The sequence below is a fragment of the Stegodyphus dumicola genome, chromosome 4 (assembly GCF_044657685.1).
Source record: "Stegodyphus dumicola isolate Sdum_Otavi_A_Nest chromosome 4, ASM4465768v1".
NCBI lineage: Eukaryota > Metazoa > Arthropoda > Arachnida > Araneae > Eresidae > Stegodyphus > Stegodyphus dumicola.
The window spans coordinates 217,624,012-217,649,968 of NC_140771.1; the positions used below are offsets into that span (position 1 = coordinate 217,624,012).

The window sequence follows — 25,957 nt, forward strand, 5'->3', positions numbered from 1 at the left end:
AAATGAATTATTGTATGTGTTCAATGATTATGCATAATAAATAGGTGATCGAAATTAAATAATATATTAAACGAAATGAATTAGCAAAGGAGTTTATGACACTTGAAGTTTGTTTTCGACAGCACCGAGCATGTTTAATAAATAAATAAACAATTTGTTACTATAACAAAACGAAAAGTTACTTAAGTTAACTTAAATGCAATACTAATTTGATGCGCTTATACAGTTTATTTAAACTTCTGTCAATTCTTTCAATTTATTTAAACTTCTGTCAATTCTTGCACTTTGTAAAGCTTTTATTACATATTTAAATAGGTAAGCCATCATTGTTTCGTAAAAAAACTGCCCGAAGCTATTCATAATAATATTAGAGGCGGAATTCTTATCGAAGGAATGATATTAAAGAAAACTTATTAGCCTCATTATAATTATTTACATATGATGTTTTAAATTTTGCATGCTTACTGAAAAGTGTATATTTTACGAAGGTAAATGCTAAGTACTTACATATAGAATACGTTTCAAAAATATATGCATTTTCATATTAAATTTAATTTCCTTAGCTTTTGATCTTTTTTACTTCCTTGTATGAAGTAAAAAGGAAGTATTGTAATCGCGAAAAGTTTCAGGTAGCATATTTCAACGAAAATATCCATTTTGACCGCTATCGAATGCAATTTAAAGATGTTTTTGCGTGATATCTGTACGTAAGGACAGAATAAAATACTCTTTTCCTTCAAAAAAATTATAAAACTGCTTTAAAATTAATTCTGAAGAGAATTTTTCGTGGCGTCTGTACGAACGTATGTACGTACGTGCGTACGTACGTATCTCGCATAACTCAAAAACGAGTAGCCTCAGAACGTGGAAATTTTGTACATAGGACTGCTATAATATGTAGATGTGCACCTCGTATTTTGGTTGCAATCGGCCGCACCAAACGTATATAAACATATTTATATATATATCCACTCTGTTACCCGGCTCAGTGATCTCAGTTTCTTTACTCTTATATGTTTGTAAATTGTAAGTTTTTTGCTTTAAAAATGATTGCACTTTGTTGTTTTTATCTTCCGGTTAAGGATTTTATGCCTTTAGTAAATCTGTCTGCAATATTTTTAGAATTATCAACAATTTTAAAGTTGTCTAAGTGCCGCTAAGCCTTTTTTTTTATGGCAGCCATTGATGTTTACATTTGAAACAGGAGACTAGTGGATTTGTTACCAATCTAGAGAAACTTATCTTCGCAACAACAAAGATAACGCATTCATTTATTATTGCCAATTAAATCATGCTTAATTCTTTCTTGAATTTTTTCGAGGAAATAAGTGTTTGAGATTTACTTCGTAATTTTTAATATAGATATTTTGAGTTTTTATGTATTTTTGCCTTCTCGCGAAGTGAGAAATGAATGAATTAAATGAGAAATACTCAATTGTCTGTGAAAAACTGTTTCTTTTTTGTTTTGTTTGCTTAGTTTCTTTTACACACCGTTCTAGCTTTATTATAGTATTTGAATAGAACATGTGGCAACGATTAGATAATTCTATTCTTTAAATGATATAAATTTTGTGCATTATGAGTTATAATATGAACGAAATATAATACTGAAGGTGAGTCATCACTTTTGTGCAACACAAAAAGTGAGAATTTTAGCTAATTTTCGAGTAAGTCAAATTGTTTCTGTCGTACATATATGAAAATTTCAGTGTATCATATTTATACATAGATGATTATCTTTCTTGATTTATTTTACTTAATAGTGTATAAGAATTTGTTTTATAAAGAAAAAACTAATTGTATTTCCGAAAATTTAAAATTTGTACTGAAGCACTGCGTGCAAACTGACAGTAATACAAATTTAGTTACAGTAATAATTTTTAAGTGAATCTAGCGCCAGAGTGTCGCTATGGTAAACAAATAATGGAGTGAATTTTAAAGAATGCCCTTATTCTATTGTGGTTTATGCGCTGTCGGCGAAGTAGATTTAATTCAATCCAATAAGTTTAAATGAAATGCAAGAAAAATGAGTATAATTTAATATTCCGTACAAGGAAGTCATGTGGTGTACACATCAGATTTTTTTTTTTCGACTTAAACTACATGCTTGTTTAATTATAAATTCTGATGTTTAATTTCGTTTGCTATACGTTCTCCTCGTGCACTACTGATTACTGTTTTACTTTATTGTATCTTAACAGTTTTAAGCCTAAAGTAAAAATGGATACGATTTTTGCTGCTTCAGACTTACTCAATCCTTGAATTTTATTACTCAATTGGGTAATATTTATTGAAAATGTACATATATATATATATCTTTCTCTCTCTATATATAACCTAAATGTATATATATATATATATTTAATATTTATTTATTGAGTAATATTTATTACTCAAGTTTTTAAGGTTGTTCCAAATATTCTGGAGGTGCGTAAAGGGATTTGTCATTCACTTGCCATTTATGATTAATTATGGCTTTTCGGGTTGTTAAAAATTTCAAGAATTTCCTCAAAATTGCTTTCGTGAATGGACTAGCGGGGTCAGGAAACGCACTAATGAAATTGTATACATGCCGATCCTTGATTAAGCGTATATATACTATTCTCATTGTCCGCTGTTACGTATATTTTCTCTTTCTTTTCAAATTATTTCTGTCGATAGGATTTTAATTTAAAGAAAGGTATGGAGATATGCTTGTTTTATTATTGCTTAGTATTAAACGTTTCATACATTTTCAATATCCTTGCAATTTATTTAAGAATTTAATGCATTTTACTTTTTATTCGCATGTTTATGCTTCAACTACTTTCCTTTGTTCTTATATAATATAAGCAAATCTAAATATGTTTTAACTACTTTATCTTGCTGTAACTTTACATGCGATAAAAAGTCAGTTATGTTTTATAACTTATCCATCGTGTTTAGCTTTTCTGTAAAGTATATGTGCGTGGATAATACAGATACGGGTTTCCATTATGAGTTAAAGTCGTGAAAATGAGCGAGAGAATTTTAATGAGCTGTGAAATATCGGGTGAAAGTTGTTACTGCTTCGTTTGACATGATCTGCGCGATGGCAGTGTGTAAATTATTAATAAAAAATAATAAACATAAAAATATTGTAGAAAAAAACATTAACTCTCATATATACCCACAGTAAGAGAATCAAATTAAAGAAAGTTAAATGCAGTGGAATAATGAAGAGAAAAACGCACTGTCTTCTTCTCATACCATGAATAAAAAAAACGCAGGAATCAATAAAACATTTAAGATTCTCAATGTAATCTGTTCCAGTTTCACTTGATCGCTCCAACAGCCATTCAGGTAGAAACGGAAAATAGGATTCAAAGGAATTTAAACTTGATGAAAAATAAGAAAACTATCAAGCTTACAACTGAGCAAAAGAAAATCACTTTTCAAAAGAAAAATAATATAAAACGTCACAGGCTTATTAACTTTCTAGCATTCAAATAATTCACATTATTCCTTTAGACGTTATTGTATTTATAGTGTAAGTATTAACTTAATCGAAGAAAATGTACTGCATACGAAAGATGCTCTAATAAAACACTGAAAGAATTATCCGAATATATTTTGGAGAACTATGGGAAAAATTTACTGTTCTTTTTTTATGTATATAACGAGAAAGATATTATATTTAAAATTTCCAAAATGATTGTTGAAAATATTTACAACGAAGCTATAACTATTCAAATATTTTGTAAAATTAGTAATGAAAGCTTTTGTAAAATTATTAATGAAAGCTTATGTAAAATATATACAGATAACCGAATTTGAAAAACGCCTCTTATAATATACTATAGCGAATAACTAATATATTGTTACAATTAAGTCGTTCCTATGCATGTAATATCGCTTCAGACTATTATTACACGAGCAGAAAATACGTCATACTTAAAATAAAGCTCAACACTTTCTTTGTTTACCATGTTACCATCAGTAAAGACAATAATTTCCAGCGCACTATTTTGGAAAGTGTGTGTGTGTGTGTGTGATTATGGCAAAGCCTCGAGGGCTATCTGCCTAAGGGGAGGGATGCCATCGTGGAGGACTTTCTAAGGGAAACTGGCTCGTATACACGTTACACATGAGGAAAACCACGAAAACGCCCATGCAGCCAGCCCGTTCGCGGGATTCGAACCTCGGACCGAACTACCAGTGTTCAGCGACTTTACCGCTCGGCCGCTGGTGGGCCCCTATTTTGGAAAGATGGACTTTAAAGTACTTGATGACTTTTCTCAGCTCAGCTGGAGGTCAAGATGATGTGTTCTTAGTTTTGGTTTTATTTACAAGAATTTACTGATTGAATAATCCAGAGTTAGCTGTTGTAATTGTCCCTTAACAAACTGAGATTAGCTTTAAAATTGTTTTAAGATTTAAAGACATAAAATGGGCTGGATTGTGTCATTCAGTAGTCGTTTTTAAGGTTAACAAAGGCTTTCCTCTAGTGATATGTCTCCATGTTTAATTTAAATAAAATATATATTTTAGCTTACACGTGAAGGTAAGCAATAGGCATTTTGTTCTAGAAAATGAGCTCCCTCTTTCTTTAGTTCATCAACTCATTTGTTTACAGGGATTCCATAATAACTTAAACACTAATTTATAATGTCCCATCTCCCAGTAATCAGATTATTTAAAATAAGTTTATTTTTATTAATTTTAATGTTACTATTATTATCAGATGTGTTAAAAACTCTGTAATACTTGTTTAAATATTTAAAGTTGAATCTGTAATTAGAATTTTTTCGGAGGTCAATGTAAATGATTTCCTGCCTTGTATCTGTCGTCTCTTTAATTTACGTTTACTTGAAAACTACATCAAACTATTATCAACATCACTATAAACAACTATTATCAACATCACTATAATCAGAATCACTGTTTATAATACAGCGCTAGTTTTCACGAAAGTTCTTTTTAGTCTGGGCTCTTTTTTGATTTAGCAGATACATAATTTGAGATATTTTAAGATTTAAATTAAATACACTTTTAAAAAAGTTAGCAGTATTGAATATTCAGTTCTGCCTAACTGATTTATAATAGCAGAATGATGGTTTTAATGTAATCTGAAAAACTGATTTAACAAGAATTAAGTGATTTATGATGCTCCCTTTAAAAAAACCGCGTAAAAAATCTCTAGTTCCTTCCATTATTTTAAAGGGAATTTCACCTGTATTGTAGTAGAACTACAGTTAATATTTATAGTATATTAAATCGCATATTAAGAACAGAATTCAAGATTAAAATTCGTAGTTTGTCACATAATAGATCTTTATCTTACTTTTGACTATATGTATTGAATGTATAGTTTTCAAAATGAATCCAAACAGTCACTAGTCACAACATGATGAATAGCAAACACTTTTTATCTTCTTTAAACTTCTATAATTTTAAATTTAAATTTTAAATATAAATTGGCATCGCATTTTTTATACGATGTAGTGCAATAATAATGCATTGCTAATCTCCAAAGCTAAAGCTATGTGGAATTATACAAAGTCAAAGCATACATTAACTCTCTGACCGGCGCGGGGTTTTACTAAGAAAGCCCAAATTTCTGAAAACTGATTTTCTGATTTTAATGCCAAAATGCCCTTGGTACTTCCTACCTGGATTTGTGTATTTTTAAAATATTGATTTAATTTCTTGGACATATTTCAAGATGCTCGTATATATACGTTTTTACAGACATCACAAAAATATTCCAGGCCATATATATACAACCTTGCCAGTCAGATAAACATGATATGTGCCTCGTGATCATTAAACTTCGACTGAAATTTCAGACCGAAAATGCTTAATGTGTTATTTTATTTGAGAGTACTGCATTTTTTGAAACAGTATTTTAGGCTGTTATTTGAAATGAGTGAAAAATAAATCATATTTAATTAATTTAAATTACATTTAATTGATTGGTATAATCAAAACAGCTTGATTTAAATTTTGATTTTGATTTTTTAATGGATTAATTCTGTTCCTCAGATTACATCAAAGAGATTCAAACATCTAACAAATAAAAGAAACTAATGATTAAAGAGTGATTGATAATGCAGTTGCTGATACACTTCAGTCTTTTGTGAAGGAAGATATCCCTTAGATTTAATTTGATAAATTTATAAGTATTTTATATATTTCCATTAATATCTTGAATATTATTTCGATTAGTGCGATAAGGCTGGCTCAGCTTGAAGAAAGATATAACATTGTGAATCATATTTCTTTATAAATACTTCACGAAATTTAACATTGCTTGAACTTTAAGGGTTTCAAGTTATGAATGCAGTTAACCTGCCAACTGAATCAATTAACCTATATCTCTTCTGTTTTACGGTCCACCTTTTTTAATCTTTGAGATCATTAACAAAAAGGTGATTGTTATTTGAGTTATTTGAGTTGGATTCCGTTATTTGAGGCGTCGTAATTTCGAATGAGGAAAATGATTTTAGATCTAGATCAAGGACGAATTTAGTTATCATTGCATTTCATTCGAAGAGAAGGGGCTAGAGCACGCGTTTGCCTTGAAGTTGACATTTTTTTTCCCTCGCATACTCCTGGGGACACGAAATAGAGCAACTGGCCATTCTGTAATGTAGTTAGCACGATGTCGATTTGTAACGAGTTTGAAATCTAACAAAGGCGCATTTTGAAATGCAGAAATCCTTTGCATTATATAGTTATTTTTTCATTCCAAACCTTCACTAAAACTTTATGAATCAAAACTGTTATTACCCTAGATTTCAGAATATAGAAAAAATTTACCAACGGATATGGTCATTCTTATTGTCTGCGGCAATTGAAGAAAATACCTGAAACTCCTTTTAAAATGGTGGCATAAATAAAAAAAGCTTCTTCAAAAGATTATTATAATAACTACGCTAAAATAAAATTCTTATCTTACAATAATAAAATATATATCATGAATTCATAAAAAAACTGAAACACGTTCTTCTCTAAAAGTTCACCATTAGAAAGGGAGCACACAGTTATTTTTCAATTCAATGGACGACTCACGACACAAAGGTAACTTGTGTAAAATCTGCATATTTGTATTTTCCTGTTAAAGCTCTTTGCTCTTCCCTTTTGTTGCCACTGGCAAACTGAGATCTAAAAGTCAATTATCGTCTGTAACGGGCATGTTTTTTAAATGCTAATAATTCCATCCGGAAATATTGCTTTTAGTAACTTTAAAACGGATGCTCCAGAGAAGTATTTTCAGAATGTAGACGCTTTCAGCGTTTTTATTTATATTTTTAGAAGTTTTATTTAGTTTTTATTTAGTTATTTAATTCATTAGTTCATCGGAATTTCGTCTTCGATTTTTAACTTACTTCAAGATAAGCTTTCGAATTCGAATTTTATACATATACTGTTGGTCCAGTGTGAAGAAATAAGTTTTTAAAAATTCGATTAAATTTTTTTCTTTAATTTCAGGTTTAAATGATATTTTGCGCGTATCTTTGAACAGAAAAAACTAAACATACCAGAATTTTACTGCTTGCACATCGAACAGGACAGAAAAAAATTCGTTATAATGAAAGCTATAACTGGGCGCACAAGAGGTAGAAAAAAGTTATCTTTCTTGGAGGTTTATCCATATGAAGGGCAATTCAAGCTTATTTTTTATTGTTAAGAACTTGAGAGTTAAGTATCTTAGGAGAGATGATTTCGTGAAAAACTGAAAGGAAAACTGTAAATCAAAGAAAGGGTAGTTGGTTTGCATTTCAAAACTAAAAATGAAAAATCCATGAAAGCTTCAGGTAGGCAGTTCACTTAGTCCCCGGGAATTAAGCCTGAAACAATCTATATTTTCTCGACGGTATCATTCTTTCAGACTCTTTCTCACTGAAGGGCTGTTTAAATGATGCTAGCTTGTATCTTATAATACAGATTGCAATTCAAATAAAAAATTTTCCTGTTTTCTAGCTTTGTATTTAATGAATGCTGTGCACGAATAGGATTCTTCTAGAAAAATAGCGTGATAAATTATTAAAGAGTTACATCATCACAGTCTGTCATACCTAGCAAATCATTAATTACAGTTTTACGTAAGTGCATAAAAAAGAAACGTTTTTAAGAAAGGTAAAATTACAGAGAAAAATATTTCAATCTAAAAACTTGCATTAGAACGCCACTAAGAATGATTTATCAGCAAAAATTTCAAATAGGTAATAAGATTAATTTAGAAGTCAAACAACAAATTATTATTAGGTATCGTATTAGGTAATAAGATATTAAGTATAAAAATTACATGAAAATTGATTATAAGAATTTTTTAAAAATGCAATTGAATCTTTGTGGTTAAATTTCAGTTTAGCAACTGAAATACGTTAAACTTATATGAGAAGTGTGAGAACAGTTAAAGAACAAATCTTAGAAACTCAAGATACAGAAATAACATCGTATATTTAAATTGAGGTGTTTAAATTCGGAATGCCGAACTGTAAGGGTAAGTGTTAGCTATAATATCGGTTCATCACAAATTAACGAGACGTAGAGATTTTTGTAGGCGCTTAATAAAGAACAGATTTAAACATTGAAGATTTAGCTATGAATTATTTTCACTAAATCACTTGCATATGAAGCATGGAATGATAATTCTCTCCCAGGAGAAGATGTATTAATAATTTATATTTTGCGAAGACATGAAATTCGATCAATGAAAATAATAATATCTTATTTCAGGCGGTAGTAAAAATATAAACTGAATAAAATTAATTTCTGTTACACCTGAAAATGGCTAAATGAACGCAATTCAATGTAAAATAAAATTCTTACAAAACAAAAAACAAGAACAGAAAAAATATAAATATAAAAAGAAAATAATATAAAAAGAAATATAATATAAAAAGAAAAAATATAAAAATCTGAAAGCTTTCAGACTTTACCCTTTGCCCACAAAGGGGCGTTTTTTTAACGGTTTGTGTGTTACCGTTATTTTTTAAATATCACGTTTTTCGCAAGTAAACAATTAAAATTCAGTTCAACAGCAATATCGCAAAATAATTTTTAAATGAGCATATCTTTAGAATTTCCGATACACAGTCTCTGGCGCTAGAGATAAAAATGTTTTTTTTTTTCGTACAGTGTTGCCATCGCTCGCTTAGAAATCGTTGAGTTTGTTAATCAAAAATCAATTAAAGATTTACAAAATATGAAATAGGTAATAAAATAAATTTCAAATTTGGCTTCCAGATGCCCATATTTGGGTGGAAACGTATGTTATTCAAAATTGGATGGCTCTAGATATCGTTGTTTGATCACAATGCGAGAAACATATATATATTTATGCAGATTCTTCATTATTTAATTTCTTTAAATATAATACAGGGCTCTAAAATTTGGTGACAACAATTTGAAAAGTGAACCGACATTTATAGTGAATCAACGAAAAGTGCTAAAACGAAATTAATAGCTCTTCTAGACTAACGATTTTTGGGCTAATAAGAATTGGCATAGCCATGTGTTGAAGGGAAGAAATCATAATTAAAAAAAATCTGAAATGTTTCAGATTTTAAATTACATCCAAAGAGGCGTTTTTTTTAATGTTTTGTGTGTTACCTTTATTTATTAAATGTCATGTTCTTTGCACTTAAACCATAAAATTTAGTTCAATAGCAATGTGGCAAAATAATTTTAAAATGAGCATATCTTTAGAATTTCCGATACACAGTTCGACGCGCTGGAGATAAAAAGGTTTGTCCCCCCCCCGTAGAGTGTTGCCAGTGCTCGCTTTTAAATTGTTGAGTTTGTCTCTCAAAAATTCGTTAAAGTTTTACAAAATATGAAATCGATATAAAACAAATTCCAAATTTTTCAAATTTGGGATTTCAGATGCCCATATTCACAGTAGGATTACGTCATTCAAAATTGGGTGGCTCTAGATACCGTTGTTTTATCACAATGCGAGAAATATACATGCATTTATGCTGATTTTTCATGATTTAATTTCTTCAAATATAATGAAGGACTCTAATATTTTGTGGCAACAGTTTGAAAAGTGATTCGACATTTATAGGAGTCTTATGCAAAATGCCAAAACGAAAGTAATAGACATTCGGGACTCAAATAAATCCCTTTGGACTAATAATTGGTTTTCTAATCCCATTTGCGAAATGATGTAAATGATACTTTAACGCCATTTGAAAAAATAATTAATAATAAAATTAAACTAATAAAAGCTAATTATCAAACATATTTATTTCCATATTGTCTTTTCCTATATTTGGAAAATCCATGAATAACTTAGTACCTGTTGCCATTAGGTCTGTAAAATCGCCCACAAGAGATGCAGATGGCATTATGAAACGGCCTTGAATTATTTTCTCTTCGATAACTTCGCCGGTTGTAATTGCAGCCTCATTTTACTATTCGACAGTTATCTTAACTGATGTTACTCCGTCCCCCGGTGGCCCAGTTTAAGAAGCCAAGCTGTTCCAATTGTGCATGCACCAGTTCACGGCGAGTCGGAGTATTCAGAAATGGAGTCGATTTTCCTGATTCTACCGCGTATACCGTTTTTATTTCTTCCTCTGGTGGCAGTTAGTTAAATACGGAATCATTCGGGCAGAGATACGAGGATTATCATATTTCATGCTGTTGCATAACAGATGATAATTCAGCTGTACAAACACCAATGGTAATTACATAAAATCTAAATTATTATACTTTATAGGCATATTACGAATAATAATGATTTGTTCTCTCTCAGCATTAGGAAGAATTAATCTCTTTGAAATATCGTAGATCACTTAAAATACCGGAAAATGATAATATGGAAATCTCTGTTTTATCATCTCTGTCTTTTTTTTTTCCTGTTATATGAGTGATGAAAGAAGTGTATACTCATAGTTGCTTTTATCCAAATGAACAAATTGCTACATTTCTCTAGGATTAAGTCTACACAGAAATTTTGTATTAAATCTGCGTTTGAAATTTGTAGAATTCTTCAAAATGGGGAATTCCTATTTTATTCGCATAAAACAGGAATTTTTCATTGCCGGAAAGTCGAGGTTATAAAGAAAAGTTTTCTTCTCTATACAGGAATTATATTTTTAGTTTTCTATAGGAAATCAAAGGATAAAATTAGAAGAAATACTACAAGGATAGCAGAAGCTTTAAAAAATAAAATAATTAATTTTTTTAATATTTTAGCAATATTTTTAATATTTTCTGAAAAAGAAAATATAATAGGCCTTTACTGATAAATCCTGTTTAGTGTTATAAGTCAGATAAAAATTAAATAATTATGGGTTAGTCGTATTATATGTTGAGCTAGCTGCTTCAAAAACTATTGTGGTGACCAACTGAAGACTCACAATTCTGCTGGAAGCCACTAATTTAACTTAAAAGGCCAGACCAATAAACTTTTCATTTTTTAAATGTTCATTAGTTTGTAAATTTTGAGTTTGTAAATTTGATGTTGATATTTTTGAAGAAGTTTTTATAATTTAATAAAAATCGATGATAATATTTAAATAGGAGCATAGCTGAAAGTAATAGTGTAGAGACATTAGGATTTTTTGGAACCATGTAAGATGAAAAATTAGCAAACGCCTTCACCGGGAATCGAACCACGGACCTCTGTAATACCTACTCAGCGTGCAGAACCCCTACACCACGAAGGCACGCTAGGAAGGCAGGAGAAATACCATATAATATAACATATGAAACTGCGATAATTACATTTAACTTTTTCAGTTTAACAGCCTTTTAAATGCAACAAAACAGACACAAGAAAGTATTAAAATTTCAAACATGTCATACTTAAAATTTTATCATTTCGCATAGTATATCGAAATTTTGATTATAAGATATTTTCATGATTCCCTAGTTTTAATTATTAAAAAGGAAATCAAGAAAGCATTTACTAGCATTTCTTTACATTATTCTCGGAATTTACTTTACAAGAGTTACAAAAACTTGAAAGCAACCAGCATTACTTGAACGTAAACTGAAAAGTAATCAGCAGTAAAACAAATAAATCGTTAATATTTCTTAAAAGGCCAGGTGCTTTTAGATCGGCTAAAAATAAAATTTTTTAACGCTTTTGTATTCAAATTCGATTTCTTTCAAGCATGTTAAAAGAAACCTCATGTGAAAATTCACTTTAAAAGTTATGATCAAAATAATTCTAAGCTTCTGCCATTTAAATTTAACATTTGAGCAAATTCCTCATATTAAACTTTCTAAATTATTACATACGTAAGATCCTTCTGTATACAATTTTAAACAACTATATAATTGGTAGAAAAGTTGAGTTATTGCATGTCTATTTATATATTTATTCATTTTAGAACACGTAAATAATAATAATAATTAAAATTATTATTGTTATATATGCAATGTTATTAAAATATATAATTATGCTTATTCGCAGCTTTGACGATATGTATGTATTTTGACATTTGTTTACTTAGTGAAAAAATATTGCGCATTTAGAGAGTATTTAGAGTGAAAATTTCAGTTCACTTTAATTTCCTTGCTTGCTCTGAAACTGTTCAGCAGAAATTTTAGAAATGTTGACCAGTAAACCGTATGTAATTATAAAATAACCAGCAATTATGTTTCTTGCATAAAAATTTAGAAATTAGCCTTAATTTTTTATTAATAGTTGAGTTTGGCGTCTCAAAAAATGAGAAGAAAGAAGAAGAATAAAATAATTAAAAGAAGACTTTTTTTAAAGAAAATATAATTTGATTATTTTTAAAGTAGGTCATTTGAATTATAATTTTCGGTCCTAATTTAAATGGCGGGGACAACTAAAAATAGTGATTTGTCCATTCGTGTGCAGAATATGTTTGAATTTTATGTTGATGATGAAGAAGGTACATTACTTTTAATTTATTTCAAATATTTTAATATCTCCAACACAGAGTAAAGATCAAATATTCATATTATATTTTTTTCAAATTTAGACATTTTAAAGTTACCTGACCGCTAAGCCAAACAAATTTCTAGCCTTAAGTTTCCGAGGCAGCACTTGAAAATACAGTCTTTCTATAGTTTTGAGAGAACGTTTTAGGTATAAGAATAATTCTTTTGGATGGAAAGGTTTATTTTGATCATTTTTGACTGCATTTTTGTTAAAATTGTGATTGTAAGGTTTTACTTAAATACTGGAAATTACAAATTTATAATTACAAAATGTTTCTTTTCTTACAACTATTCTTTAACATCATTAAACCAACGTATATTATAATATAAATGCGTGAATATTTAAATAATATTTAGTTTTTAAAAAACTCGGAAAAACAATCCCTCATTACACATAATATATAAACATGTTATCCCTAACATCTGGTATCTCTGATTTACGTTTTAATTTTTTATAATACATGTCCACTTTCAAATTCTCCCCCACACATCATTTGAGTTTCAAACTCGTATACAACTGTAATCAAAACTTTATCGTCTCGGTTACAATATTTGTCAAGACACATATATTGATAAAAACGTGCTAAAGTAGGAATTAAATTGAATCTCTCTTTTTTTTTTAAATTTTATAATTATTTCTTAAAAATAAATAAATATTTTACATCCAAATATAGAAATTAAAACGAATATATATAAATAATGGAAAGTGATGTAAATTTAGAATTAGCGTGAGATAATTTAAGACAAAATTAAAAAAAATACGTATAGTATTTTTTAATAAATTATGTTTTAATAAAATATTATCACTTTCGTATTTATTTCAATGCTATACTTTTATTATTAATAGTCCTAAATAATTTTCAGTTTCCCTGGTTTTTAATATTATATTTACCGTACAATCGTCCATTGCCATGCCAACGTACACGAACTGCTCAGTGATAAATTGGGAAAATTAAGAAATTTTGCATATAGAAAATTTTTAATCATTCCAGAGAAGAATAAATATTTTCTGGAAGCAGTTTATGTAAAATATTTTCATGGAAGCAATGAGTTAAACATCCTTAGCTGGGCGGATAAGATCGCTGAGCACAGGTAAAGCACTCTGTTTAAAATCCCGCATGATGGGTTTATAAAGTATTTCTCCCGCCTTCTTCTCATGACTTCGTGGTGTGGCGCCCGAACCGCTCAGCGCGTAATTGAGAGGTCCGTGGTTCGATTCCCGGCGAAGGCGTTGCATATTTTTCATCTTTCCTGCCTCCGAAATACCTATTGTCTCTACTGTGGCGCCCGAACTAAAAGGGTGTTATATGATGATTCTCCTCGCCCAGGATTTGGCGTCGTCCTTTAATAGGGGGAATTTCTCCGGCCTTCTTGGCATGCCTTCGTGGTGTGGTGGTCTGCACGCTCAGCGCAGATACTCCTTATAGCTGGCGGGTGTTTGATTATGAAACGATAATAGAACACTTTACTATCGTTTCATAATCAACCACCCACCAGCTATAAGGAGTATCTGCGCAGTTGTACAGCAAATCAACGCCCTAGGGCAAGACATTTGCGAGCCACAATAGCATGGTATTGCAGACAATGTACTCAACGATTAGGTATTCGCAGTATGTACACATTCTGTAAGCGCCACATTCAATTTCGAGCCTCATGTAAACATTTGCTTTCTATAGCTAGCAACGTGCAGAAATATTGTTACTGATATGTTTATCTGTGTAAAGCACTGGGCACCCAATGGAATGATGTGTTATCGTAAATCGAAATATATAATATCCGTACAATGCACGAATGTAGTGTATGCAACGAAATATGTAAATCATGCAACAGAAGCCCCTAATGAAAGTATGTACATTATGTATTATGGGAACTGAGCATATTTCCGCACAGCGCTTCTGCTTTACGCACACCTTACTATGTCTCATATGTTTCTTCTGTGTGCAATATTTGCATTTATGTGCTCTACGTGTTTCCATATGTATTCTATGTGTCATGATATGCATTCTCGTGTGTGTTTTTATGTCTTTAAGTTACGTAATTACGAGTGTGTTTTTATGCTTTTACGCTTAATTTTGTATATCTCTGTGTTTCAGCTTATATGAGTGTTTTAGTGTTTTAATGCTATCCTTTATATTCTTTTTAAGTTACTTTGTGTTATTAACAACGTCCTATGTAAAAACTACTTGACATCTAGCCCCTGTATGGCCATGTAAACTCCCGGTGCAGCCTTACGGGGCTCCAGCGAGTTGCTTCTTCGAGATAGTGGAGGACGTGGGACATATGCCTGTTTACCAATGTTATACGCCAGGCGTCCCCGTCCTCCGTCACCTGTCACCTGTCACCTGCACGCTCAGCGTGTAATTGAGAAGTCCGTGGTTCGATTCCTTGCGAAGGCGTTGCATATTTTTCATCTTTCGTGCCTCTAAAATACCTAATGTCTTTATATGTTGACTACATGGTAATTATCGTGGTCTTCCTATGTGTAATGTGAATACGAGTCAGTTTCCATTAGAATACCACGCACAAAGAAATTTGTTTCTTTAGGCAGATAACGCTAGTGTAATTTACCTTAATTAACTTATGCTAACCTAATCACATACTGAAGTGTGTACAGACAACCTATATTGAAAAAAACGTGCATTTTTTAAATATGCAATATCATTAAAAATTAGGCTATTGTTCAAACATTAAAAGATTTATTAGAATTTTGTATCGTGAAAACTTTTTCATATCTTAAAATATTGGTAGTAAAGAAAACGAAGTAATATTATTTTTATTGATTTACAGAATTCATAGTTGGTAAATTGAAATTCTTTGAGATATTCTAAAAACATTCTACGACTGTATTTGGATAGCACCAAGCGGCCAGAGCATTGCCTCATGCCTAGAGAAGAGCCTTTTGAAATCATTTTTAATTAATTTTTAGTTTTTAAGAACTGCACAGAGAATAGCATTGATACTGAGATTACATTGCAAGTTTTTCAGTTCGTAATGCTATTCTATTCTTGTTCATTTTCTACCGATACACGCGTCACAGGAATACTAGCACCATTTCACTCGGTCATGAATTAATATAAACTACATTATATTTAAACAATCGCATCTATATAATCTCTTATAACAGCAGTTCAATATAGTTCAGCCATAAATCATTTTCAAGAACAATCCTCTTAGGAGCTAAGCAAAGCAAATGACAACCTAACGGGAATTTTACGCTTAATCCTACGAAGTTCGAATCGTTCATCTTCTCACTCACACTCTCGGTGAAACAAAATCACGGGCGAAAAAAACAAGGTGAAATTCTAGAGAACAAGCAGTTCTCCAACAAATATCAAGACGTAATCTCTTGATGAGTTCTGCTCTGGATTTATGGAGGTGAATGCTTTTAAAACAACATCACCCGAACGCGGAAAATATTTATTGATTTTTTTCTGGTTGAAAATGCCTTCGTAACAGAAAGGCAAGAGTTTTCCACAATCTTGACCTTATTTACTGTGTAAAATATCCGCGAGGATCGAAGTTCAAAATCTATCGTGTTTCTTAAAATTTTGTTCTAATTGTTTTATTGTACTTTGAACCAGATCTCGATTTTTGAGATTTTATTAAAGTTTAACGGCCGTTTCTGTACCACTTTTGTTATCAGAAAAAAATATCTGAAAGACTAAAATAATGAACAGCTTATGTCGTTTATGTCAGTAAAAGGTTTTTAGATCATTTCCGTTAAGTAGAACGTCATACAAACATCGACAGGTTTTATTATACTGAACTCCTTATGCATTTCCTAGTACACAAACAATATAAATACTTGATTACCGAATTGTATACGTTTAAACTCTCATCATTTATCCCATAATAACTTTAAAGGCGCATTACCTATAATTAATATAATACTAATCGTAATGACAGCGCAAAATGTTTTACGATACAACTTCGATAAAATAAATAATTATTAAATGTTTCAAGATAGATTAATAAGTAAATATAATTTATTAAGTAATAAAATTAATAGAACTATAATAGAATATAACTATAATAGAATATATTAATAGAACTCTTGCGCTGTAAACCAATAATTATTATCTTCCCAGCAATTATTTTAAAAATTAGTAAAACAAAAATACCATGACATTGATAGGATTGCAAAGCCTACCTTGAAGATATGCAAAATAAAGAATTACAAAATGAAAAGAGCTATTTTAATTTACAGTAAAATGTAAATTTACAGTAAAATTTACACCTAAACCTGCGTGAAAATATTACTGATCTATAGAATAGATAAATTTATTATTTGTTAAAGCAATTTTTAAGCATAGGTATCTAAATGACGTAAATCTGTACTTGTAGCTGAAATTTTTCATTCATCTCTATCAATTACAAGATGAGATTTATTCTGACTTAAAAATATAATTGAAATGGTACACCAGAATTTCAGAATAAATTATACATCATTGTAAGTAACAAGCATGTTAATTAGGGACATATAACCCTTTTCTCGCATGGAGTCCTTTAAAAAATGTTTTATACATCGACACCCTCGTGTTTTCATCTATAATGTACAAGATCTATAACACAATCGTAAGACAAATAATTGTACATAAATAATTTTAAAATTAGACAAAGAATACAATTAAACCTTTGATTAAACAGGTTTATTAGATTTATGTGTTATTAGCCCAAAGGGTATTATTAGACCCAGAAGATTTCGTTTTGGCATTTTGCGTTGATTCAGCTTTCAAATGGTTGCCACTAAATATTATCGCCCTGTGTTATACTTAAAGAAATTAAATAATGAAGAATCTGCATACATGTATGTATGTTTTTCGCATAATGACAAAACAACGGTGCCTAGAGCCATCAAATTTTGAATAACGTAATTCTCCACCCAATATGGGCATCTGGAAGCCCGAATTTGGAATTGTTTTATTAGCTATTTCATATTTTGTAAAACTTTAACGAATTTTTGATTAACAAATGCAACGATTTAAAAAAGAGCAATGGCACACTGTACGGGGGGGAGGGGATAATTTTATCTCCAATGCGCCAAACTATGAATCGGAAATTTTAAAGACAAGCTCATTTTAAAATTATTTTGCGGTATTGCGGTTGAATTGAATTTAATGGCTTAAGTGCGAAGAACATGATATTTCATAAATAAAGGTAACGCACAAAACATTAAAAAAGGCCCCTTTGAGCGTATATTTTTTTATCATTGTTATTTTAAATTTTACGAATGTAAACAGATTAAAATGTATTTAACAAATATAAGAAACCGCCGTAAAGCTTTGAATGCAACGTGGCTTAAATTAACAAAACGTTAATCGGCTAAACTTTCGAATCCTCTATGCCAATAATCTCTCTCTTTCTAATATATATTCCTAAGGTCTAGTATAAAACACTGTATATTAAGAAATAATACACGAAGTCACCGTAAATAAAATTTGTTCCACTTTGCTGCCATATTTTAAATTAAACCAATTTAAAATATAATATTGCGTATGTAAAGTTCAAAATACACTACAGGTTTTAAATTTATATACATGTTTAATTAATTCATATACCTAAAAACTTAATAACTCATTATAGTTATCTGGCAATAGTACCACAGTTAAATTTACCAGTTACTGTTTCTTAAAACCGAAGAAAAATGTAAGCAACGTATTCAAATAGTAAATTAATCATTCAAGTTTTTGCTTAGTTTCGACCGAAATTTAATCGAAAACTTCCAAATAAAGCTTTATGTATTTTTAAGAAACAAAAATAGGCCACTATATAACTTTTAAAATTTGCTTACGATAATTTAAAAAAACTAACTAAATGCCTTTGAAAACAAATAAGTCCACTTTCTGTCGATATATATACAAAACACAAAACTGAAAAAGTTATTAAAGTGTTTTCAAACTTTGAGAGAAATTATAACTTTTGTTAAACCTTGTTTGTTATATTACCAGCTGAAATAAACGAAAACTAAATTTTCTAATTTGACAAGATTTTGCATAAAACTATAGAGGAAATATATGCACTTAGTTCATAAAATGTGGTCTTAGAAATACTCCAATAAAAATATAAAGGTACTTACCTAGTAAAAGCACAACAGAATATCCCCAAAGGTTTAAAGTTCCAGTTTTCATATTTAGCCGCATATTGAGTAACTAAAACACCCGGCGAATAACAAACGAAAAGAAAACGAAAAAACCCAAATCTGTTCCTTTCAAGAGAGAAGTGTAAACATTAGAGCAAAGGACCTGTAACGGACATCTCAGTCTCTTCGTTGTTTACAGTCCGAACAGATTTGGACGGACTGAAGAGCAGACGAAATCGAAACCCATTTGACATAACGGTACCAAACTTCATTAGCGCCATCTATCGAAGGACGGGTGAAGTAACGTGGGAACTATGCTCAAGTGATCTTCTATGTTATTTTTCATTGTTTGCTTCGAAGGTTCGTCCTTTGAAAAGCAAAAAAATAAATAAAATGCCCTTGGAATTTCAAAAGCTGCTATTAACAATAGGAAGTTTTAATTCTCTGAATGGTTCATTCTTTTATTTACCAGTTGCGGAGTTATTACGAATATTTTGAAGCCCGAATCCGAACTAAGCCAGGATACATAAAACGCGATATTATCACTTTGCATGCAAATAATACTAAATACTTTCTCACGTATCTGTGTTACGCATATTTGAGTAAGGACATATCAACGCAAGTGAAGTAAGCTTTATTTCCTGGGGATAAATGAGTCTTACCTCACTTGCAGTAATATTTCCTTACTAACACAGCGTAACCAAGTTAAATAGCTCTTTAATTTTATACTTGTACAGTTCTGTATTAAGATAAACTCAAAAATTAAAACATTACTGTGGCATAAAAGCGTTTTTTTATACCTCTACGGGTTTAAAAGATTTCTGTTGTATCTATTTTCATAAAATGGAGATTTCTTATAATAAGACAAAAATAAATATAGAATTAAATATTGTCTGTGCTAATTATGCAAAATAATTTAAAATGAATGCAGATTTTTATGTAAATAATAACTGAGCTAGAACAAAGTAAATAAAGATTTATAGTGTTTCATTTATTTTTACTGAAAATTATTTTAATTTCTTAACCTTTTCAACCTTTTCTGTCTTCTCTTGTTCCCCTCGCGTTTCCTCGCCAGGATGTAAACGAGCTAAGATGAATGAGTGTATTTAAACTGATGTAGTGAAAGGTACAGTCAGAGCATGATTTTGCTACTGTGAGAACACGTTGTTATTTCTTTCAGCTGTTAACTTGAATATCGGCTTCGCATGCTTGCCGCCGAATTATTATCCTGCTGGTAAAGGTTCTGAGTCAACCTGTTAGATTAAACTTCATTGAGTCGTTTTGCAGTACTCTTTGTCTTTCAGTTTAGTGTTACGTTATCTTTTAAGTTTCGCACCGCAAGTGTTCGATGATTGTAAGCATTTTAGTCCACGTCGTCTGTAAAATATTGTGCTCGTTAAAAGGGTCTTTTACGCACTTCCTCTGTTGCGTTCATCTTCAAATCTTAGAAGTCACATATATTAATACTTAAATATCTAGTCACATTTTATGAGAGCGAAGAATACTAGATCCCACAGATCCCATGTGCAAAAATGCTGTGCTGAAATAACAAAAAATGCAAACCCGTATTCTGTGATTATGATAAGTGCATATATACATATGAGGCATATGTAAATAAATACAAACGTACATATAAAAATTGTGACTAAAGTCGAGTTAAAGATCGTATTAAAGTATAAAATATATAATGAAGTAAAGTAAATGAAAAACTGTGTAGAAAAATTTATGTGACAAAACAAAAATAATATGCAGAATTATACGAAATGAAAAAAATGAATACAGATTAATGTATAAAATATTCAGATTAAAAATAAATACAGATTAATGTATAAAATATTAAGATTAAATAAAAATAAATACGGAATTATGCATTCAAATTGTGACGAAATAAAATATAAATTCAAAATTGTACATGAAACATTGTGATAAACCACAAGAACAAAATACAGATTTATCTACAAAGATTTCTGATAAATGAATTCTATATAAAAATTACATGCAAAAATATAAATACAAAATTATTAGCCCAAATGGGAAATTTGCTCAGAAGGGCTATATTCATTTCGTTTTGGTATTTTGCGTTGATTCACGATAAAAGGCGAATCACTTTTTAAATCGTTGCCACCAAATATTAGAGCCCTGTATTATATTTAAAGAAGTTAAGTAATGAAGATTCTGCATAAATCAACTAAAACGCTCTTTTACATATGAAAAGTATATAAAAGGGCTTCTTAGCTAATATGTTATTTATAAATTAAATATATTTTTATATAAAATTTTCAATTCATAAAGTGCTTGTTATTTTTTAATAAGGTATTTTCTCCCTCCTTTCTGCATGTTTCCGTGGTGTAACGGTAGCACATTCGGTGCGTATTCGAGAGGTCTGGTCCAGGTTCGAGTCTCGGCGAGGCATTGCACCACATCTCCTGCTTAAAAGGTGACATAATGACTGTACAAATACAAAACGTTTCATACATTCACTTGCGAAACTCCATATATTTATGTGGTGATCTTAGTGATTAATATAATTTTCAAGTCGGCTAACAACGTCAACAAAGAGATTATTTATTCTATTTGGAAGCATTAATAACCAAAATGACGATTTTTCCTTTATCGTTTTCTATAAATCTGATTAAAATATTATCGAAATTGTTCAGAAATGGATATTGATAAATGAACACAATAACTAAATTCATTACTGAATGCTTCCAGTAATTTTGGACACGAAACTGGGGAAATTTACGCACTGTAGTAGGTATTTTACTACTTGGACATGTTGATTTATACAAAAAACGTAGATTTTATATCAACAAAACCCTTCGATTAACCAGTACTGAAACCCTTTTCATAAAAATCTTTACACTGGGAAGTTCTGTTCCGGAAAGCACTAACTACATTTCACGAGCATCCTGTAAATTATAACGCTAACATTCATGGCATACCTATTTGCACAAAAGCTACTTCAGTTAGCTGAGATCAACTAGAATTTAAATAATCGAGAATATAAGGAAAGGCTAAAAATGCCAAGACTTTTTTTCACTGAAGAGAAGAAGGATTGAAACTTATTTGTTTCCTTTTTTAAGATGATAAAGCGATTTAGTAATGTTGACATAAAGGATATTTTTGTGTTTAATAAATAAAAAAGGAGGCGTTGTCAGGAAACTCCAAACTATATACTTTTCGAGGAAAGAATTGTTTCTTATTAAAACATACTGTGATCATATGAGGTGATTGAAATTGCTACGGTTGAGTACCTACGAAATGTTTTGGTAAACATTATGCTGGTTTATGGTGTTAACTGAGACAAATATACTATGTATACAAAGAAGCTTAATGAGACTTTTACAATATTAATATAGTAACGCAGGATGTTTAATACATATTACAGCATATTAACGCATCCATGCCAAAAAAAAAAAAAAAGAGTATGGTATGCTCTACAATTGCTAAGTAGAAATACTTGTAAATAACATAAAAAGTAATTTTAAGCTAAATATTTTAGACACCGTCTAATGCATGTGAATTCTAAATTATAAATTTTACGTAGGCAAAAATAATACAGTGAAGTAAATGAAAGCTTACTCAATTTATGAGATCGGACACAGTAGGTCGAAAGTAAATTATGAAGCGTGTGCATAAAGAAAGTCGTAAAAGGAAATAGCCTGAAAACAGATCATCGAAAAGCTGGGGGAAGCCTGCAGTAACGAACTAGATAAATGAGGTGCTTAAAAGTATAAGATAATATTTTTTATATTGACATTTATTTTACTGTCCCGGAAATCTCTTGGGCGAATAAATAGCCAACAGTCCTGTCATATATATTAGCAGTAGGAACTAAAAATCAAAACGGCGTAATTTTAGTGAACTCTTTTACATCATGGACCTTATAAGAGATAGACTAACCCAGCGGGCGGAGCGCGCGTCACCGACATGGCGGCAAGAAAGAATAGGGACGATCTGGTTTACTTTAACACTGAAACCTATGGCGTTTGTATCACATAACTCTTTTTAATTATTAAATGTGATACGTTGTATAGTGATGAGATTATGAAAGCCACAGTTTTTCCGAGTAGGATTTAATATATCTCAAAACAGCACTTTTTACTGCATTTCGCGCATTTGTTTCACGCGTAATTCTTGTACAAACATTTTTACTTTTGGTAAAACGGTAAAAACTCTAAGCACAAAATTCATGAGCTTAATTTTGCGTAAAAATAAAGTAAAATTAAATAAGATTGATAGTACGTGATGCTTTGAAAAAGTAAAGTAAAATTAAACAAGATCTGATAAAGTTTTTTTTTAATTAATGAACATTTCAGGCAGTGATTTTCCAAACTATAATAATAACATCACAAAACGATCGTATTTATTTGATTATATGATCATTAAATTATTAACATTAAACTGGATTAGTTATTTTAATAATTCATAAAATTCGGAGTATAAAATTTTCTAAGCGTAATGAAGGGATTTTTTTTAAAGTTTTGTGTGTTACCTATATTTATTGAATATCATATTCTTCGTCCATAAACCACATACATTTGAAAACAGCATATCTTTAGAATTTCCGCACGGGAGATAAAACTGTTATTTTCTGTACAGGTGCTCGCTCTGAACACGTTGAGATTGTTAATCAAAATTCATTAAAGTTTTACAAAATATGAAATAGATTAAAACAAATTCGAAATTCGGCCGTCCAGATGCCCATGTTCGGGTGGAGGATTACATTATTCAAAATTTGATGGCTCTAGATACTGTCGTTTTTGTCACAGTGCAAGAAACATACATGTATTCGTGCAGATTCTTCATTATTTAATTTCTTTAAATATAATACAGGGCGATAACATTTGGTAACAGCAATTTACAAGGGGACACGGACACCTATAGTAAAACAGCGCAAAATGCCGCTTCGAAACTAACAGCCTTTCTAGGCTACCGCCGCTTTGGCTAATAAATTAAATTAACAGTAAATAAATAAATAAAAAACTTATGCAGAACTAAAAATAAATTAAAAAAATAATCACTATAAATTACAAGTAAAATTAATTATTACAGTTAAATACAATTTTAATATTAGAATTAAATTTATAAAAATTTTTAAGGAGTCAAAAGTGTTCATCCCTATGATGTATTATGAAATATAATTGAAATAAAATTCCTTTATAGAAAATGTGCTATAATACTCATCTATAATTTTAAAAAAGCAGCACAATTTAGAATTTTTAACAAAACTTTCAAAAATTCGTTTTTAAATAATTTAGTATTTTTTTTTATTTACACCAATAAAAAGCATAAAAATTGCAAATAAAATTGCTTGTTTGAAATTTTCTATTAGTTCAGATTAAAAATATTATTTTCTAAAAGGAGTAGTTACAAATTTCGTTACAGCATAGGAAAAGCTAAAAAAATATCCAGCAATGAAAGCATGCAATAGCTTTATAATTATTTGGAATGTTAATTATGCTTGATAAATATGCTAAATTTTTAAAAATAAATCTCAATTTCAAAAAATAAAAATATGTAGAAAGTCTAATTTGTGAAATGAGGCGCTACAACCAGTTTTTTCTTGACAATTATACACGCTGCAATAGGCAACCAATGTTACATTTTTGCAAGTCGTCCCTACTCCTCCGGATATGATCAAGGTGACAGCCGGCAACGCCTCAGACAAGGGAGAAAACCCGTTTGGGTTAGTCTATTTTTTATAAGGTCCATGTTTTACATGCTACAGAAACAGGATTTTTTTTAGTCATTTAGGTCTAGAGAGGTATTTTAATTATAGTGTAACAGGTAGCTGCTTTTTTAATAAACGCCATTTTCCTCCTTAATACTTATTTCCTATCTTGTTCATTTGCGGTTTTGCAGCTGAGGATGGTGGTTCGGTAAAACCATCGAAACTAGTCCTGTGAAAATTTTGAAAATATAAGGCTGATTTTTGTTGTTTGACTTCTGAATTAAACCTCGAATTATTCTAATTTATTTAACCGGCTCCTCAAAGCAAACTGAAAATGACATAAAAAATTACAGATTAAAAAATTAAATATATTGTTCGATTTTTATCAAACTTCTATGTTTTGGTTGTTTGTTTATTTCTTTTAATAACGAGTATTTTCCTAAACATAAGTATAGGGACCAAGGGCATGTATTAAAAGTTAAATTTCTTATTATATTTCGTAATATGTTTAAACATTTTTCTAGTTGGAAATACATATCTAAGACCAACGGTTGCGAAAATGAAAAACGGTAAGGACTTTTGTAGGTAGGGTAAATAAATACAAGTATTTTACTAGTATATATCAACTGCACGTTTTGTGGCATCAGAATTAAAATTATTTGTCTAATTCGTTTATTACATGTCTAGATCTAAATGAGCATTTCATTTCTCAGGAAGGATCTAGATATCGAATTTCCTTCCGACAATATGTAATTATTCCACAGCTATCAACATAATCATTGCCTATTTTATTCAACACAAAAGATGGTTACATTTCTGAAATATTCAGTTACCAACATGATCCTATCAGCTGGAGACCTCAGATTCTATGGGATTCAAGCTTTACTCTGTTTTCCAGGGACTACACGAATTGATTGCTGACTTCTGCGGAAAAATTAAGAATTTTCTGCGGGGCAGAAAGTTGCGAGGACTGTCATCATTTTGTTTTTAGCTATTTAGTGTTAAGTTTCTTATTAGCAAAGTGATCCTTACAGCTGAAGATTCAAGAATAAATGTATTTGAAATTTCAAACTATTTTATTGGCGTGATATCGTAATGTCTGTCATTTCTTTGACAACCAAGGTGATTTTTACGCAAGGGAAAAAACTAAGAACAAGGATATTTTCGAAATTTTGTTTTAGATGTTTAGGATTCATTTTCGGAACATGAAATACTAGCATGATCTTGACAAATGTGAATTCAGAAATCAGAGTGTTTGAAACTTCACATTGTTTTTTTCAGTATCATTGTTTTTTTCAGTACTGATCGTA

The 25,957-nt window shown here is 30.2% G+C and overlaps 1 protein-coding gene across 1 annotated transcript in view; it reads right to left on the reverse strand.

The window, feature by feature from the left end:
- Nucleotides 1–19,201, reverse strand: part of LOC118181307 (uncharacterized) — a 180,147-nt gene extending 160,946 nt beyond the window's left edge. Inside the window, exon 1 of the mRNA XM_085815986.1 lies at nt 18,971–19,201. Coding sequence (XP_085672112.1) covers nt 18,971–19,034 — 64 coding nt within the window. The 5' untranslated portion in view covers nt 19,035–19,201. The remainder of the gene's footprint in view (nt 1–18,970) is intronic.
- Nucleotides 19,202–25,957: the final 6,756 nt, after the last annotated feature.